The sequence below is a fragment of the Manduca sexta genome, chromosome 27 (assembly GCF_014839805.1).
Source record: "Manduca sexta isolate Smith_Timp_Sample1 chromosome 27, JHU_Msex_v1.0, whole genome shotgun sequence".
NCBI classification, from domain to species: domain Eukaryota; kingdom Metazoa; phylum Arthropoda; class Insecta; order Lepidoptera; family Sphingidae; genus Manduca; species Manduca sexta.
The window spans coordinates 16363570-16378912 of NC_051141.1; the positions used below are offsets into that span (position 1 = coordinate 16363570).

General features: G+C 34.7%; 1 protein-coding gene across 2 annotated transcripts in view; it reads right to left on the minus strand.

Annotated features, from left to right (window-relative positions):
- Positions 1–15343, minus strand: part of LOC115439921 (transient receptor potential cation channel subfamily A member 1) — a 75538-nt gene that overhangs the window by 54956 nt on the left and 5239 nt on the right. For both annotated transcript variants that reach the window (XM_037443801.1, XM_037443802.1), the window contains exon 2: positions 4703–4848. In XM_037443801.1, the coding sequence (XP_037299698.1) occupies positions 4703–4837 (135 nt within the window). In that variant the 5' untranslated portion in view covers positions 4838–4848. The remainder of the gene's footprint in view (positions 1–4702; positions 4849–15343) is intronic.

Sequence of the window (15343 nt, forward strand, 5' to 3'; positions counted from 1 at the left end):
GAAGAAGAAAATGTTAGGCGACCACTGTCCAGGCAATAGCAACACAAAATTTTGAAACAAATCACTACGTAACCGAGAAAGTCGGCCTCGAAATGCTGCTAAATTTGTATAAGTAAGACTGTAGATGTTAAAGAACTATTTCATAGGTTGCAAGTACTTGACAGTTATTTTAAACAGCTAATGGTATGTAATATAGTGGATTCCAACAGAATGTCGACTGACGAGAGATGTCTCAACAATCGATACAATTATGCCGGCCTGTCGGGAACCGTGTATACACAAGCTGATCCTGGAAGACACACTTACGAGGGCCACTATGACGGGTTTTAACACCTTATGGACGGTGGCTATCCATAAAATATAGCCTACCACCAACAAGATCGTACATATTTATTGTCAAGTGTGATATTTGTATTTCGTCGACTTATAAATTTATTTAACGTTGCTCAGATATTGTAAAAGAGGTCCAAAATATAATAACAATGCCAATTAGACTGACATTCGTACAAGAAGACAACATAAGAGTACACTGTTGTATGACGGCAAATCGGGTAATGCGACAGTACCAACTACCAACCCAACTCATGTATAAATTAAAAGTGAAAGCATATAAACTAAATTATTATAATTCACGGTTACTTTTCCTCTAAGAATAAGAAGTAACAAGAATTACAAACGTATCGATCGCTAAAACCTTCAAGTAGGTTCGTTATAATCATGCGGGTCGCAAACAAGAATCAAAATTGAAACCTTATACGATCCAGTGGCCTAATTATACACTGATGCTGTGTTTCGTAATAAGTAATATGATTTATAATATGAACTTTCGCATTACGAATAATAAAATATCATTTGAATTAATTATACTTAAAAATTAAATAGATAAAGTTTTGAATCACCTTTTCTGCCAAGTGGCAGCGTGGATGGAATATGGAACGGGAGGCCTCAGGTTCAATTTCCGGGTCGACCAAAATGATGTGTTGCAGGACTGGGTATCCTTACTAGGAGCAGCTCAGGCAGGGTTTGTTGTTGTTATTTGATGGCAAATGTTCATTCACTCATTTGTTGGAATAGTACCTACCTCTAGCAAGACTTATGCGTTATCGTATCGTTCGTGATTTGAACAGCCTCCCGTGAACGCATTGGAACTAAAATAGGTCAGCATGATCATTGCGCGCGTGTAAACTTCAAATAGTAAAACACGTTACCACGGCAACGGTGAACTTTAATCTCAGCTTAAATTGATTGATTCCTCCCTAACCGAATTGCGGCCTTGGCGGCCAATCTCAACGAAGGTCAGCCAAGTACGCAGGACATGCCGGGTAAGTAGATATAGCCTAGTTGGGAGTAGAACGCACTGCCGATGAGTGTCCGCAAGTTTGAAACCGAAGGGCACCACGCATGGCGCCTTTAACTGTTTTATAGTTATGTGAGTATTCTTTGTAAATTACCGCTTGCTTTAACGTTGAGGGAAAACATCGAGAGAGAACTTGCTCTTGTAGAAAGAATAGATTTAAATTCCTATAGAATTTCTCTATAAGAATTTTGAGGGTATGTGAAGTCTGTCAATCCATGATGCTTAACTCCTATCAGTAACAGAGGGGGCAAGCTGTTATTATTTACATGTTTATAATAATACAATAATAATATCAGCCCTGTATTAGATACTTGCCCATTGCTGAGCACGGGCCTCCTCTACTACTGAGAGGGATTAGGCCTTAGTCCACCACGCTGCCCTAGTGCGGATTGGTAGACTTCACACATCTTCGAAATTCCTATAGAGAACCTCTCAGATGTGCAGGTTCCTCACGATGTTTTCCTTCACCGTTAAAGCGAACGATAAATTCACACAGAATACACACATGATTTTTTAAAAAAGTCAGAGGTGTCTGCCCTTGGTATTTCGACCTGCGGACATTCGTCTTGGCAGTCCGTTCCACACCCAACTAGGCTATCGCCTGTTTACTGTAGTCTATTCATAGATCGTGGTGTAATAACACAATGAACTTGAAGAAGTATATCAAATAAAACTAATTTACGGATTTTATAGCGGTTTTTTATATTATTATTATCTCCCGATGTTTCGAGGACTTTGCAGTCTTCATGGTCACGAGGGGGACCATGAAGGCTGCATAATAATATAAAAAACCGTGATAAAAATCCGTAAAATAGTTTTATTTCAATGTCTAACATTCGCGTAAACATAAGAAATCAATGTATCAAATAAATTGGTAAGTAGGTGTCTGTCTCGGTGGCGCAGTATTCCAGTAAGCAGTGCCACTCTGGCATACAGAGTTATTGGGTTCGATCCCTTTGACGGGTAAAATGATTTTTTTCTGCTTAGTAACAGCGTGGAGCATAGAATTATTCCCGTGAATGGTAACCGGCTCATCGCCTGGTTCACGAGACTTAAGCTGATGAAATTGAGTCATAACACCTCTGCCTACTCCTCACAAAAACGGCGTGATGCCACATAATCATGTATTTAGTAAAACGGTAGATATCATTTACTTTCCTGAAAGTATCCTAGACCTAACATCAAATTTCGAAATTTTAAGATTTCGTTACCAAGGCCAGTTAATTAGATGTGTTGGGTAACTCGGACGAAGTCCCTAGACTCCTTGTTACGCAAGACATGTATCATATTGTTATTGAATAATATGCTTTATACAACATGTATTTTAGTCGAGAATCAATTTGAGCACGACGGTTCGTAGTTGCATGTAATTAATAAAAATATACGCTAAAAAATAATGATAAATGACATTAACCTGAAAAAAATGAAAAAGAGCTCCCATGGCATGGATTCTTTGTGCTGATTACCCGTTTGACCTATGTTATCGGTCATTATGAATATGATTAATTTTCCTTTCATTCTGCAAGCCTGGCTTGGAAGCCAAAATACCTATAATTTTAATTCGCGGACCTAAAAGTGTATAATTTTATATAAGGGTCTATATAAAATTATACACTTTTAGGTCCAGAATCGAACTCTGAATGACCTTAAATAGGTCCTTCAACAAAATTTAAACACAATATAGCGGGAGACACTATTGGATATTTTATTTGAATATTTGTATAAGTCTGGTAAAATTGTTATTTTGTTATAACGCGCTAGTCTGGCACTACCGCTTCCATTAAAAAAAAAGAATATGAAATTAATGACTGAATGAATGAAGAATCAATTAAGTTGAAACAACTGTAAATTTCCCGCTATTGACTAATAATTAAGCAATAATAATCGTATAAAAACGAAATACCGACAAGTTTACCGTCATATACATCAGTTGCAATTATCAACGTCTGCGCGGTGACTAGCTTTGATAAATCGAAGCCGTTCGTCATTCTCAAAAGGTTAACGTTACTTCCAAAAAAACGTCGCATACAGACGATCTACATAGAATTTTAATAACCCATATTCCTTTGTAAATAAAGGTTACTATAAGGACGGTAATATCTCCAAATGTCTCTACGTAAGATACAGACGTAACAAGTCTGGTAATATTGCTTCTAGCGAACATTACACTGAATTTTAAAACGTTTTGCTCTTACTTCTGAACGGTTTTTTATGTATAGAGCAAATGGTTGCACACGCGTTCGACTGGTTTTCGACTTACACCATCTATAGGTTATGTAGTTGCTGTAGTAGGGTATTTTACTATGTTCAATTTATCAATTATTCTGAAATAGCAAATACTAAGAAAAACATTTGTTTTAAGGCATTAACATTTGTTATAAAATGGTAGGTAGCAATTCATATTTTAAATATTGGAATGTCCAAAAACGGGCGTTTAGTTGTAATCGTTTTATCTCTTTCTTTCGCGCACATCCTACCTCATGACGTCACAAAGATATTGTTGTGTCTCTTTCGTTTTTTGACATCTAGCCCTTCCATAGATTTGATTTTAGAGATTAAAAGAATTATTTTTTGTTGAGTTTTAACTGGATTTTGAACGTGATTTTTAATTTAGATTTATTTAAATATGGATTTTAAATTACCGAAAACTTTTTATAAAAGCAATAAAAATATAACAAAAATAGCCTATTTTAATAATAATATTTGCCCTTTCAGATAGAAGGAAGGTATACAATGTAGTGCCACTTTTTTACTTACTTTTGTATCTATCCGATAGTTTTAAAATATCTTATCAATGACTGACCACAAAAGTAAGCCAATGTAAATAAAATAATAATAATATCAGGCCTGCATTAAATACAATCCGTCTGCTTGGCAAGGGCCTGTACAATTGAAAGGGATTAGACCTTATTCAAATGTCAATATTCCTATAAAGAACTTTTCAGGTATGCCGGTTTCCTCACGATATTTTTCTTTACCGTTAAAGCAAACGATAATTTACAAAGAATACACACATCATTTCAGAAAAATCAGAAGTGTGCGCCCTTGGGATTTGAACCTGCGGACATACATCTCGGCAGTACAAACAAATGATATTAGTCCGTAAAAATTATACCACAGACTAATACATTTTAAGTAAAAATTTGTACTTATTGTTAACCGCGGTTCCATCCACGTGAAGGTTCTTTACAAAAGTTCAACTATTTCCAAAATTATAAGTATCTGTTAATCGCAGGCATGGTATCTGTGTGCCAAATTTCCTTCAGCGATTTTTCATTTACTTCTAAATATCCAAATACCTCAGCAAAATTTCCGCATTATTAATATTATATTAGTGGTACTTACAAAAACCCTCCTTTCTCTGGTATTCTTGTAAGTTGTGGGTTGGCTGCCAATATTCTCTTCTGTAGTAAAGATACTGGGGTGCTGGCCGCGCTGGGCTGGTGCTCGTGCCCTGCCTAAGAACCACATGCCGGGCATCACATGGGAACCTGCAATGAAAATTTTAATTACTTTTACCAAATATGTATATCATCCAAAATTTTACAAAATACAGTTTTTTAAACCACGTTATCTCTATATTTCTCTCTATATCTATATATATAAAAATGAATCCCTATTACCCTTGGCCACGCCATCACGCGTGAACGGCTGGACCCATTTCACAATTCTTTTTTGTTGTGTTTGTTATTGTCAGGAGAAGGTTCTTATAAAAGAAAAAATTCAAAAAATTGCGCGGAAAATTAGAAAAATTAAGAAAACTTAACGAAAATATTAATTTTATATAACTGTCAATTGTTTGAAATAACTGTCAGCGATTGACAGAATGCACGCTGCAAATTCATAGTTAAGACAGGGGCCTTATTCTCTATCCCGCACGTTATTTTGACAGTGCGTAACAAGCACGTAACACAACGCATCATGTTTAGGACTATAGAAATTTGGCTTACAGAATACCATTCCACGCACATTTCTCGAAGATAACATGACACGGCCGCGTTACGCGTTTACACTATCATACAGAATAAAGGCCCTGGACAACGTCTGTCGGGTGACGGGTCAACTAGTACTGTATAAAAATGATTTCTATTCGTTAGTCGCGCTTATACTCGTAAATGGCTAGACTTTTATTGGCTTTTGTTCTATATAGATTAGGGGTGGTTTAAAGAAGAAAAATACTTAAGAAAAAGCCAAAAGAACCGTAAAAAAATCTAAATATTAAATGGTTAATATTGTTAGCAAATCTCCACTTTTGATAATTTTTTATCACATTTTATCCAATTATAGATCGATTTTGAAGTCTTTTGCGAAAATCAGATAGGATGATAATGATTTGAACTCGACATCCTTACGTAAGCTGCTATAACAAGATTAACAGTTTGTGTACGGTCACTATCTAGACGAAATAAGAACGCTACCTCCCATCAATTGGGACGACTTGCGAAAGAGTCAAAAAGTAATAGAGCATGACTTCTTTTTTACGTCTAGCTTGAACGATAACTGGGCCATTCTAATCTATTTGTAAATTAATTTGATGTCCAGTATCGGTTCAACGATCATTCATCAAGCTAATGGGACCACGCCTTACCAAAGCTTGACGTGTAAACTGTCAAACATACTTGATAATGCTGACAGGCCAAGTTCATATGGAAATTGAATGACTGCTGGATTGAGCCAGGTCATATGGTCTGAAGAAACTATTTTACCGATATTACCGCGAGATGGCGTTACAAGCGTAAACTATGTATTATATTTCTTGTTGGGGTATGTTCAACACTGTGGTTAATTAAAACGATATTAATTAATTCAATGCCAAATATATTACTGGGGTCAAATTATTTTCAAAACTAATGTCTCACGCATGCGAAGTAACAACACTGAACTTACGTCATTATTTATAAGTTACGGGTCGCCTATACAGGGTCATTTTGACATTGCGTTACTAAATGAAACCACATACTCGTCTTCACCTTTATTGACATGGTGCCAAAAATCATTCCTTAATAACTAATATTTTCGGGAAAAATCCCGGCTTTAGTTTTTTTTTTATTTTTGATCATTTTGTAGTTTAATGCGATAATGGCGTGCGCGTGGTGAAAGTATGAATTTGCCGCTGCGACGAATTGTCTTAGAGTAATAGTAGTCGCATTGGGGCGCGTAAAATTAAAATGACTTTTTATTAATATTTGTTATATTCGAAACTTATTTTTTTTTTTATTTTACATCTACGGCTCCAGTAACTTATTGTAAAATGTTATTAAGTAGATAACTATGTGGTTTCATTTAGTAACGCAATGTCAAAATGACCCTGTATAATATACGTATCTTTCGCGCAACTGAACTTCAGGGGCCTTATTCTCTATACCGCACGTTATTTAAACAGTGTGTAACAAGCACGTAACACAACGCATCATGTTTAGGACTATAGAAATTTGGCTTATAGAATACCATTCCACGCACATTTCTCGAAGATGACATGACACGGCCGCGTTACGCGTTTACACTATCATACAGAATAAGGGCCCAGGCCGTGACACGTAGTGACGAGCAATGTTATCTTTACGCTCCGCAGTTAGAAAATCAAATGGCTTGCATTCACAATGGTGATGGGATTGAATGCATTCGAGCCACACCTTATTTAAGTGTTTACTTGGATGTGAGTAGTAGTAACAGGTCTGGAAAGTTTAGGGGGAGACCTATGTTCTTCAGTGAGGGTGAAGATGACTCATTTGTGTACCTACATACATACATACATAACATCACGCATTTATCCCCGAAGGGGTATGCAGAGGCGCAACTAGGGCACCCACTTTTCGCCAAGTATGTTCCGTCCCATGATGTGACAGGGGGCGAGCCTATCGCCATATCGGGCACAAATTCCAGACTGCGGGCTGATACTGAGCAGAAAAACCTAAATATCACTTTGCCCGACCCGGGATTCGAACCCAGGACCTCAGAGCGCTATTGTACCGGACATGCAATACAACAACACCACCGAGGCAGTCAGTTTGTGTACCTAAATATAATAATTGGCTGATATTAAATAGAAAGACCTCCTTGCCCGCCCGGGGATTGAACCCGAAACCTTAGCAGTCGTACTTTAATACTACGCAGTGGCGAAGAGGAAAATTTTCCGAAACTGAAATCGACACAACATATAAGTACATATAATATGTACAAATGCAGTCTGCAGATCGTTCTAATGATAAGATTTTACATAAATTTATGAAATGGAAGTCGGCAGGAATCGGATTGCATGGACCCTTCGCCACTGCAAGTACACCGAGGCAGTCCATCTTATAAAAACCACCTTTATTACCGCTCGTCAAAATCTATTTTCGCACAAAGGATTGATAATTTTATTGGGGTCAGTAAACGGACTCAGCTCATTTTTTTATCTTTATTTAAAGATGTTCATTGTGGTCTCCGGCCATATAATATATCTTTTTCTTTTTGTGTATTCTTTATTTAAAGAGGTATTTTTACGACAATGTCGCTCTTACATCCGCTTTCATTGATGTTTACTCGTTTTAATGATTTTTTATATAACGCCCTTACCACTTTTGACGTAGGAGCCTAACAAACTATTTATATTACTTACAGTAATACCTAAAGTATAACGTACACTGTTACAGTTTTATTTCTAATTCAATGCCGTGACAGTTAGTTCAAAATTTAGCTCATAGAATGAATTCCCAAAAATCTTTAATACTTTAATGATGAAATAAGTTATAAAGATAATATATTCTAAGAAATCGATTAATTTTGGCAGAGCAGATAGAACGAATTCTGTATTTTTTATATTATTGATATACTCATCTCATATACAGGCGGAATTTTTCTCACGTCATAAAACATAGCTGCAAGAAAAATTTTGTTGTAAATTTATATTAAACCCAAATTTTTGTGGAAATCAAAACGGTTATCGCGTAAGAAATGAACAGTAAGACAAGATACTTTCGTTTACAGAAATCATGGAGGGAGTAGTGTTATGGCTTCGTCTATAATTAAACTCGTTCGATGACAAACGACTCCCAAGTCGTTCAACAAGGAATTCCGAAATTAGTTTTGTTGGATATGGTGAATCGAACCATTTATAGTTTACGCAACTTTGGACAACTTTGTTAACCGTATAGATAAAAGATGGTGAACGTGCTGTGGTAGGATATATTTTATATCGGATAGCGACCGTACACAAGATATTAAAACCCGCCATAGTGGCCAACGTAAGTGTGTAAGGTCGGCATAATTGTAACAAATTGTAACAAAACAAAGAAAGACTTGGAAAAAAAAATACAAAAGAAGTACTGAACAATTGATGACAAAAAAGAAAGCCCGCAGTTTCTTTCTGCCTTTCTTCTTCGGGTAGTCATCACTTAGGTAGCTAGTGAAAGGCTGGTAGGTTAGCTAGGTTAGGGCTCATGTCCTCGCCGGTGAGGATCGCGACGCGTTACCCTTCTATTTCCCCCTCCTTGCCAGTCCGAGCTGGTTACTTCGGTTTGTACCTTGTCTTTTGTATAAACTTTATCCCTAATTTAAAATCTCCATAGTTATATAAGTAATTTTAATAGTTGTATAGAAATAATAATTATTCTTAGATATTGTTTTGACGTATCATAAGTGCCACTTTGTTCGCCTACGTGATAAATAAAGTATTTTATTTTTTTTTTATTTTAACAAATGCCGAGGTGTAATCATCTCTTGTCAGTCAACATTCTATTGGGCCTCAATCAACTTATCATCAAGTACAGTGGGGTCACTTAGCCATAAACATTTAAAAAACTCTACCAAGCTGTACTTTGATTAGAAAGCCCGTTATTGCATAAATGCGGACATGCCCTGGAGACAGGATAGGACCCACTTTATACCCGATTTTTACCGACTAATAACTTTTTGGTCTTTGTCAGCATTAGAGGACCTTGAACTGAACACGCCAGTGTTTTTTTAGGTTATTGTACATCACTACAGTGATTTTTGTAGTGGAAAAGATTTCACGCGGGCGAAACTGCGGTAAAACCTAGCTAATAATATCAAAACTTATTACTTATCCCCATGGACTCCGTCACTCGTTTACACATGTTAATAATTATCTAGTGATTAAGTTAATTGATGTAAACAATCTCTTTAATGAGTATTCATATTTTGTCACTAATTAATTAACGAATGGAATTGAAGTATTTCTGGTAATTTCTGTGGTCAGAGCGGTTTAGACGTTTTAAATACAAAAATACCTAATAAGTTCTGATGTGTGTTGGAAGTGTTTTGGCATAAGCAAATTTTATTTTATTTAATTATTTTTATTAGGCTCCGTTAGGCATAAAGTTTTTTTTTTTTATAAATTATATTTAATCCACGACTTTATATAATGGCATTTGTTAGCGATTAAAATCCTCACTCGCTTTTCCATATATTTCAGCGCGTTAATATTGTGGTTTGGGAACAATCCTGGATTTTTAAATAGGTCGTATAGGCCGCAGCCTATGGGCGGCACTCACTAGGGTAAGTTGGGGTAAGACCATTTCAAGTTCAAATGACCCTCAAATTTAATTTCGCCCAATGCCACATCTACACATTTGTTACCGGGTAAGAAACACTGTTGCGCTTCATCACGTGGCTCTTAAGGGATTTCGAATAATTAAAACTAAAATATTGGTTTATTTTGGCCTAATTCACGTATCAGTTCAGTCCATCATTATTCTTTTCAATTAACTCAATATTGATGCTAATTTATTTGAAGAAGTATATGCATTGTAACTCAAGATATGTTAATTATTTTAGCTAAAAGAATCACATTACATAATATTGATAGATTCAATGCACTATTATGTTCAAATGGTAGAAAATAATAAGGTAAGCCAAGATTTCAAAGGTATATTAATATGGTATAAAAGCCATTTACGAAAAAATTTAAGCAGCGATAGCCTAGTTGAGATTGGAATGGAGTGCCGAGATGTATGTCCGCAGGTTCAAAACCCAACGGCACATACCTCTGCCTTGTATGTGTTTATTCTTTGTAAATTATCGCTTGCTTTAACGATGAAGAAAAACATTGTGAACATGCATACCTAGGAAGTTCTCTATAGGAATTCTGAGGGTGTGTGAAAGCTACCAAACCGCATAAGGCCAGTGTGGTGGGCTAAGGCCTAATCCCTCTCAGTAGTAGAGGACGCCCATGCCCAGCAGTGGGACAGTATATAACTCAGGGATGATATATAATATTATTGATGGCTAATATACCACTAGTAATGAAAATTTACTTAGAGATTTTCAAGTTTTACGATATTTTTCTTTATTTAATATTATCCTACATATCATAGGACGTAATCTGAAATTTTCTTAGTTGGAGCTGCTAGAACCTATTTGGGTCACATTTATGCGACCCAAGTAGTTTCTGGCAGGATTATTAGTGTCAATAATGAGGTGTCTTTGTTAAGGAGACAATTGATACATCGAATTTAAATTACATTTCTTATAAAATTTACTGTGAAAGTTTTTTTCCAATTTCTGGCGTTAATAGACCGCATAGCGAATTTCGCTTATTTTCTTGATGCCTGAGTTTTTATTTTTGGAAAATCTGTGAATGTAGATCTTAATGATTTGAAAAATGATGGCTTATAAAATGTATTATGTGCCACCATAGCGAATTCTGCTCGTCTTCTTTCTGTCTGATTTTTTTTTAATATCTGTAAATAAATAAATGTAAATCTTCGGGCCTTCAAAAATGATGTCCATTCCGCTAAGAAAGTTTTTTTGCAGATACAGTTAAGGTAACTCTGCCCTTACTGGCCCATCTCAATCAACTTTATACATAATATACAGTCCATAGAACCTGATTCCTACCGGCCTCCCTTTCGTAATTTATGTAAAATATAATTATAGTTAGAACGATTTATAGACCGCATTTATAAATATTAGTACCTATATCTACTATCATGTATGTCGGGTTACCCTTTGGAAAACTTAACACTTTATATAATAAACAATTGGAGTAATATGGACTTTTTTTTGGAAAGCAAATAATGTTTTGAACTTTTAGTAGTACCTAAATTATTAAAACAAAACCGAAACATCTCTTACTCTTTCCAGTAATTAGTAATATCATTGTGACAGTTTAACATCGAGTCCAAAAGACAAAAATCATAAACAAAGCGCATCTGATAACATTTTCCACGTGATAAGCCCGAAACGCAATCTCATGTTTATAGCTGATAAGAAATCAAATACTGTTAATAACATTACTACAACTACAACTAGCCTACCCATTATTTTTTAGTAGGCATGCAGTATCACTTCCTTTTTTAAAAAATGTAATCCTTACATTATAAAACATTAAACAAAGTCCCCCACCGCGTCTGTCTACCTCAACGTGACAAACTCAGAAACTAAAACAAAAAATAGACAATAGACAATTTTTTATTCCGGAAAAATATATGACTGATCTTTTGTCACGAAAACTCATTCACGCTGGCGAAGCCATGAGCAAAAGCTAGTAAGGTAAGACCTAATCCCTTCCAGTAGTAGAGGAGGCCCATGCCCAGCATTAGGGCAGTATACTGAGGTGAATTATCATTATAAGTGCCAGTGGGTTATGTCACTTACTGATGATGTAATTTGCAGTTTTATGATCACATTCAGGCCTTGTTGCGATTACTTTATTACACTCGTAGTAAGACTGCTAAGCCTTTGCATTCGTAAGCTTCAAGGCTTATGAAAGTAAACAAGATAATAGCACTACATTGATGACTGTATTTTTAGTAAAAATATTTAGTTTTACTTTTATTAGCCTTATGACTATATTGCTGAAATCTTTCGAGTTAATTTACCTACTCAGTAACGATTTGTAAATATTTATTTATCTATTTAATATCATAAAATTATTGATTTTACGAGTCTGTAATTTAAATATCATTCGAAATAAAAACAAGAAAATGCACAACCGTTTTTATTTGTTTGAAATACGACAAAATTACTCATTGGTTCCAAAATATAATTAGTGAAATTTTAATGCGTTGTTCTGCGTAATATACAGGGTAAGTCGGGGATAGATGGACACATGGGGACGACAGACCACGCGTGGTTTTTTGATTTAAGGAGGTGACTCGAGTGGGGTTTGAGATGGGCTGAGATGGACGTAAGTTCACTCAGACGACGTTATGGACATATACAATCATATCGTACCATACATGTACTAGGAAGTGTAAATTAAAATCATTTCAACAGTTTCTAGTATGCTCCTCAAGTTTAGATTCATTTGGTTTGTTTTAAATAGTCGCATAGTATTTCCTTTAACATTTTAATATTATGATTTTTAATATAATAATATTAATACTGTATAGTCAGAAAATATATATGAGTAATATTACGTACTTAAATCACGGTAATTATGCATTACAGATTACGACTTTATAAAAACAAATTATTATGATTTATCACATTATCAGATAAGTTTTAGATTATCGCGAAAGTATGTCAGGATAAGGTTGCATGTTCACGTGTGGTAGGCGATACCAGTACTGTTTCATTTGCCGCGCGATTTTATAATCTGTTGCGTTTATATAAAGGACAGTCAGTCGCAATAAATTGTGAATGAATTTTGAGCTTAGCAATATCTACTAAGTTTAATTGAAGTTAGAATATATATTTGAACTTTTATACTAATAAATAAGTGACCCGCGGGAGGACATGCGAACAATAATTAATATTCTGTAGACTACAACCATAAAAATAGCTTATTACTGGTATGCTTTATGGTTAAACTGAGTAAACTTAACACCACTTAACAGTGTAGGCGAATTGACGATGACTTAAAACAACGCATGAGAAATATGTGTCTAGAAGTGTGGCAGGCTTAAAAATAACGAACACGTGCTACGCGTGTGTCTTTTCCTCCGTGCGTCCATCTATCCCCATCTTACTCTAAGTGTTACATAGAATAAAGCTTCAAATTTTTCAGTTATTATATTTTGAATCCAATGAGTAATATTGGCAGGAGTCTTAAAGGAATAATTAAGGAATCAAACAGATAAAAGAAGTTGTATTTTGGACATTTATCTCTAATAATGTTTAATTTAGAGAAAGGGTAAATTAAGGATTTTATATTAGATAAATATTATAAACAAAAACAGTAAATCAAAGTTTCAACATTATATTCATAAGGAGCTCATAAAAGTAAAGCCAAGCATGAGGAAAATTAAAAGGTACGAGACTTAGGACTTCGGAGCCATCATTGATGAAAGCCAAAGAGGAAGTGTTTTTATGTATGCCAGGATTTCCTAGGGTTAAGGACTCGAAATATATGTATTAAAGTAGTGTCTATTTAAAAAAAAAATGTTTTTCGTGGGACGATAATAGCAAAGACGCAAGTCTTTTAAGAATAGCATAAAAATATCACGGAAAATGATAAAACGTGTAGCAATAAAATCGCATATATCAACAAAAACATTTATTTCGCAAAGCAAAAGCAAATATATGTTACATAAAATTTTAAAAACAGTGTTATCTGATATATAAAATAATCTTAACAACATATTAGGTTTTACAATATTTAAACAACACTTCCTGTGTTGGAGAAGATAGCAAGTATAATATGTGGCAGTATTGAAATATTATAACAGCCAATCTAACGTATTATAATATTTTAAATTATAACTTGTTAAAAAACCCTCTTGGTATGAGATTAACTATGACCCTAAGGGCTGATTAGCATTAAATAAAGGTTATCTTTACATGTTATAAAACAAAGTCTCCCACTGCCTTCTGAACACGATATATTCACAACTACCAAATGAAGTCGAAGAAGTTTGGTATGGACACAGTTTGAGATCTTGGGGTGTAAGCTCATAATTCCGAGAAAATATAAAACACAAGCAAAGCCATGGGCAAAAGCTGGTCTTTTATTGATTATTATCCAAATAGGTAACAGATGTATTATCATTGATTAATTAAATATGTGACAATGTTTATATTATATTTTAGGCTATAAATAATTTTCATTTGATGTTTTATAAATGAGCAACAATTAAAAATCTTTCTTGTTTTTTTTTGCCTGCATGGCTCATTGTAGTGTTGACCGTGTTTTAAGATACATTATTTTATTCTTAACATTACTACGTTGATTACGCTGAGCACATATTTGCATCAACATTTATACAGAAATGTAAAAAAAAATCTCCTAATATCATAATACCTCGATAGCTGCAACTATACAAAATTCGTTGACGTTTTAGCCTAAAATATTTATTTTAGGCTAAAACGTCAACGAATTTTAGTAAAGTTCAAACGCGTGGCATTTATAATATGAATATGTAATATAGACGAAGAATAAATACATAATATAATATAAATATATAATATTTCAATACAACTCAAAACATCTTTCCATAAAAATTACTATGAGACCACACACAACACCTAAATTTTGTAAATCTTCGCATCTAAGTATAGATAGAAATTCGAAAACATACATTAATGGAATTAAAATTACATTACCTTTATGTGTGTTACCTTTAAAGGATTTAAAGCTATACAGCTTAATATATTATAGCTGCCTGGTGTAATGACCTTTAGTGGACGCGATCCATAATAATCACTTGATAAACGCTACTGCTGTTCTATCAACATTATCCAAGATATCAGGAGCGGGTGATAAATCCGAGCTATTTTGTTGTCACGTCATTATCATAACAAAAATCTCGATAGACATCGTCGAATGTCCATATGTTTGGGGAAAACCAATATTAACACGTTTTCGGATATGGATTTAATTATTTTGACAATTGTTTCCTTGTAGAAATGTTTGTGTTGCCCCGGCGCAGTTGGAAAGATATAAAAGCAGGTGGATATAGAATTAGTATCCACACCAACAGATGCACGTGAAGAACGTCTTCTAATTTCTATAAAAACGATTTCACGGATCTCCTAAATGTGGATGATTTTGTCAAGCCAACTGTGCCAAAAAACTCTCAACTTCCTTTTGTATACAAGGCA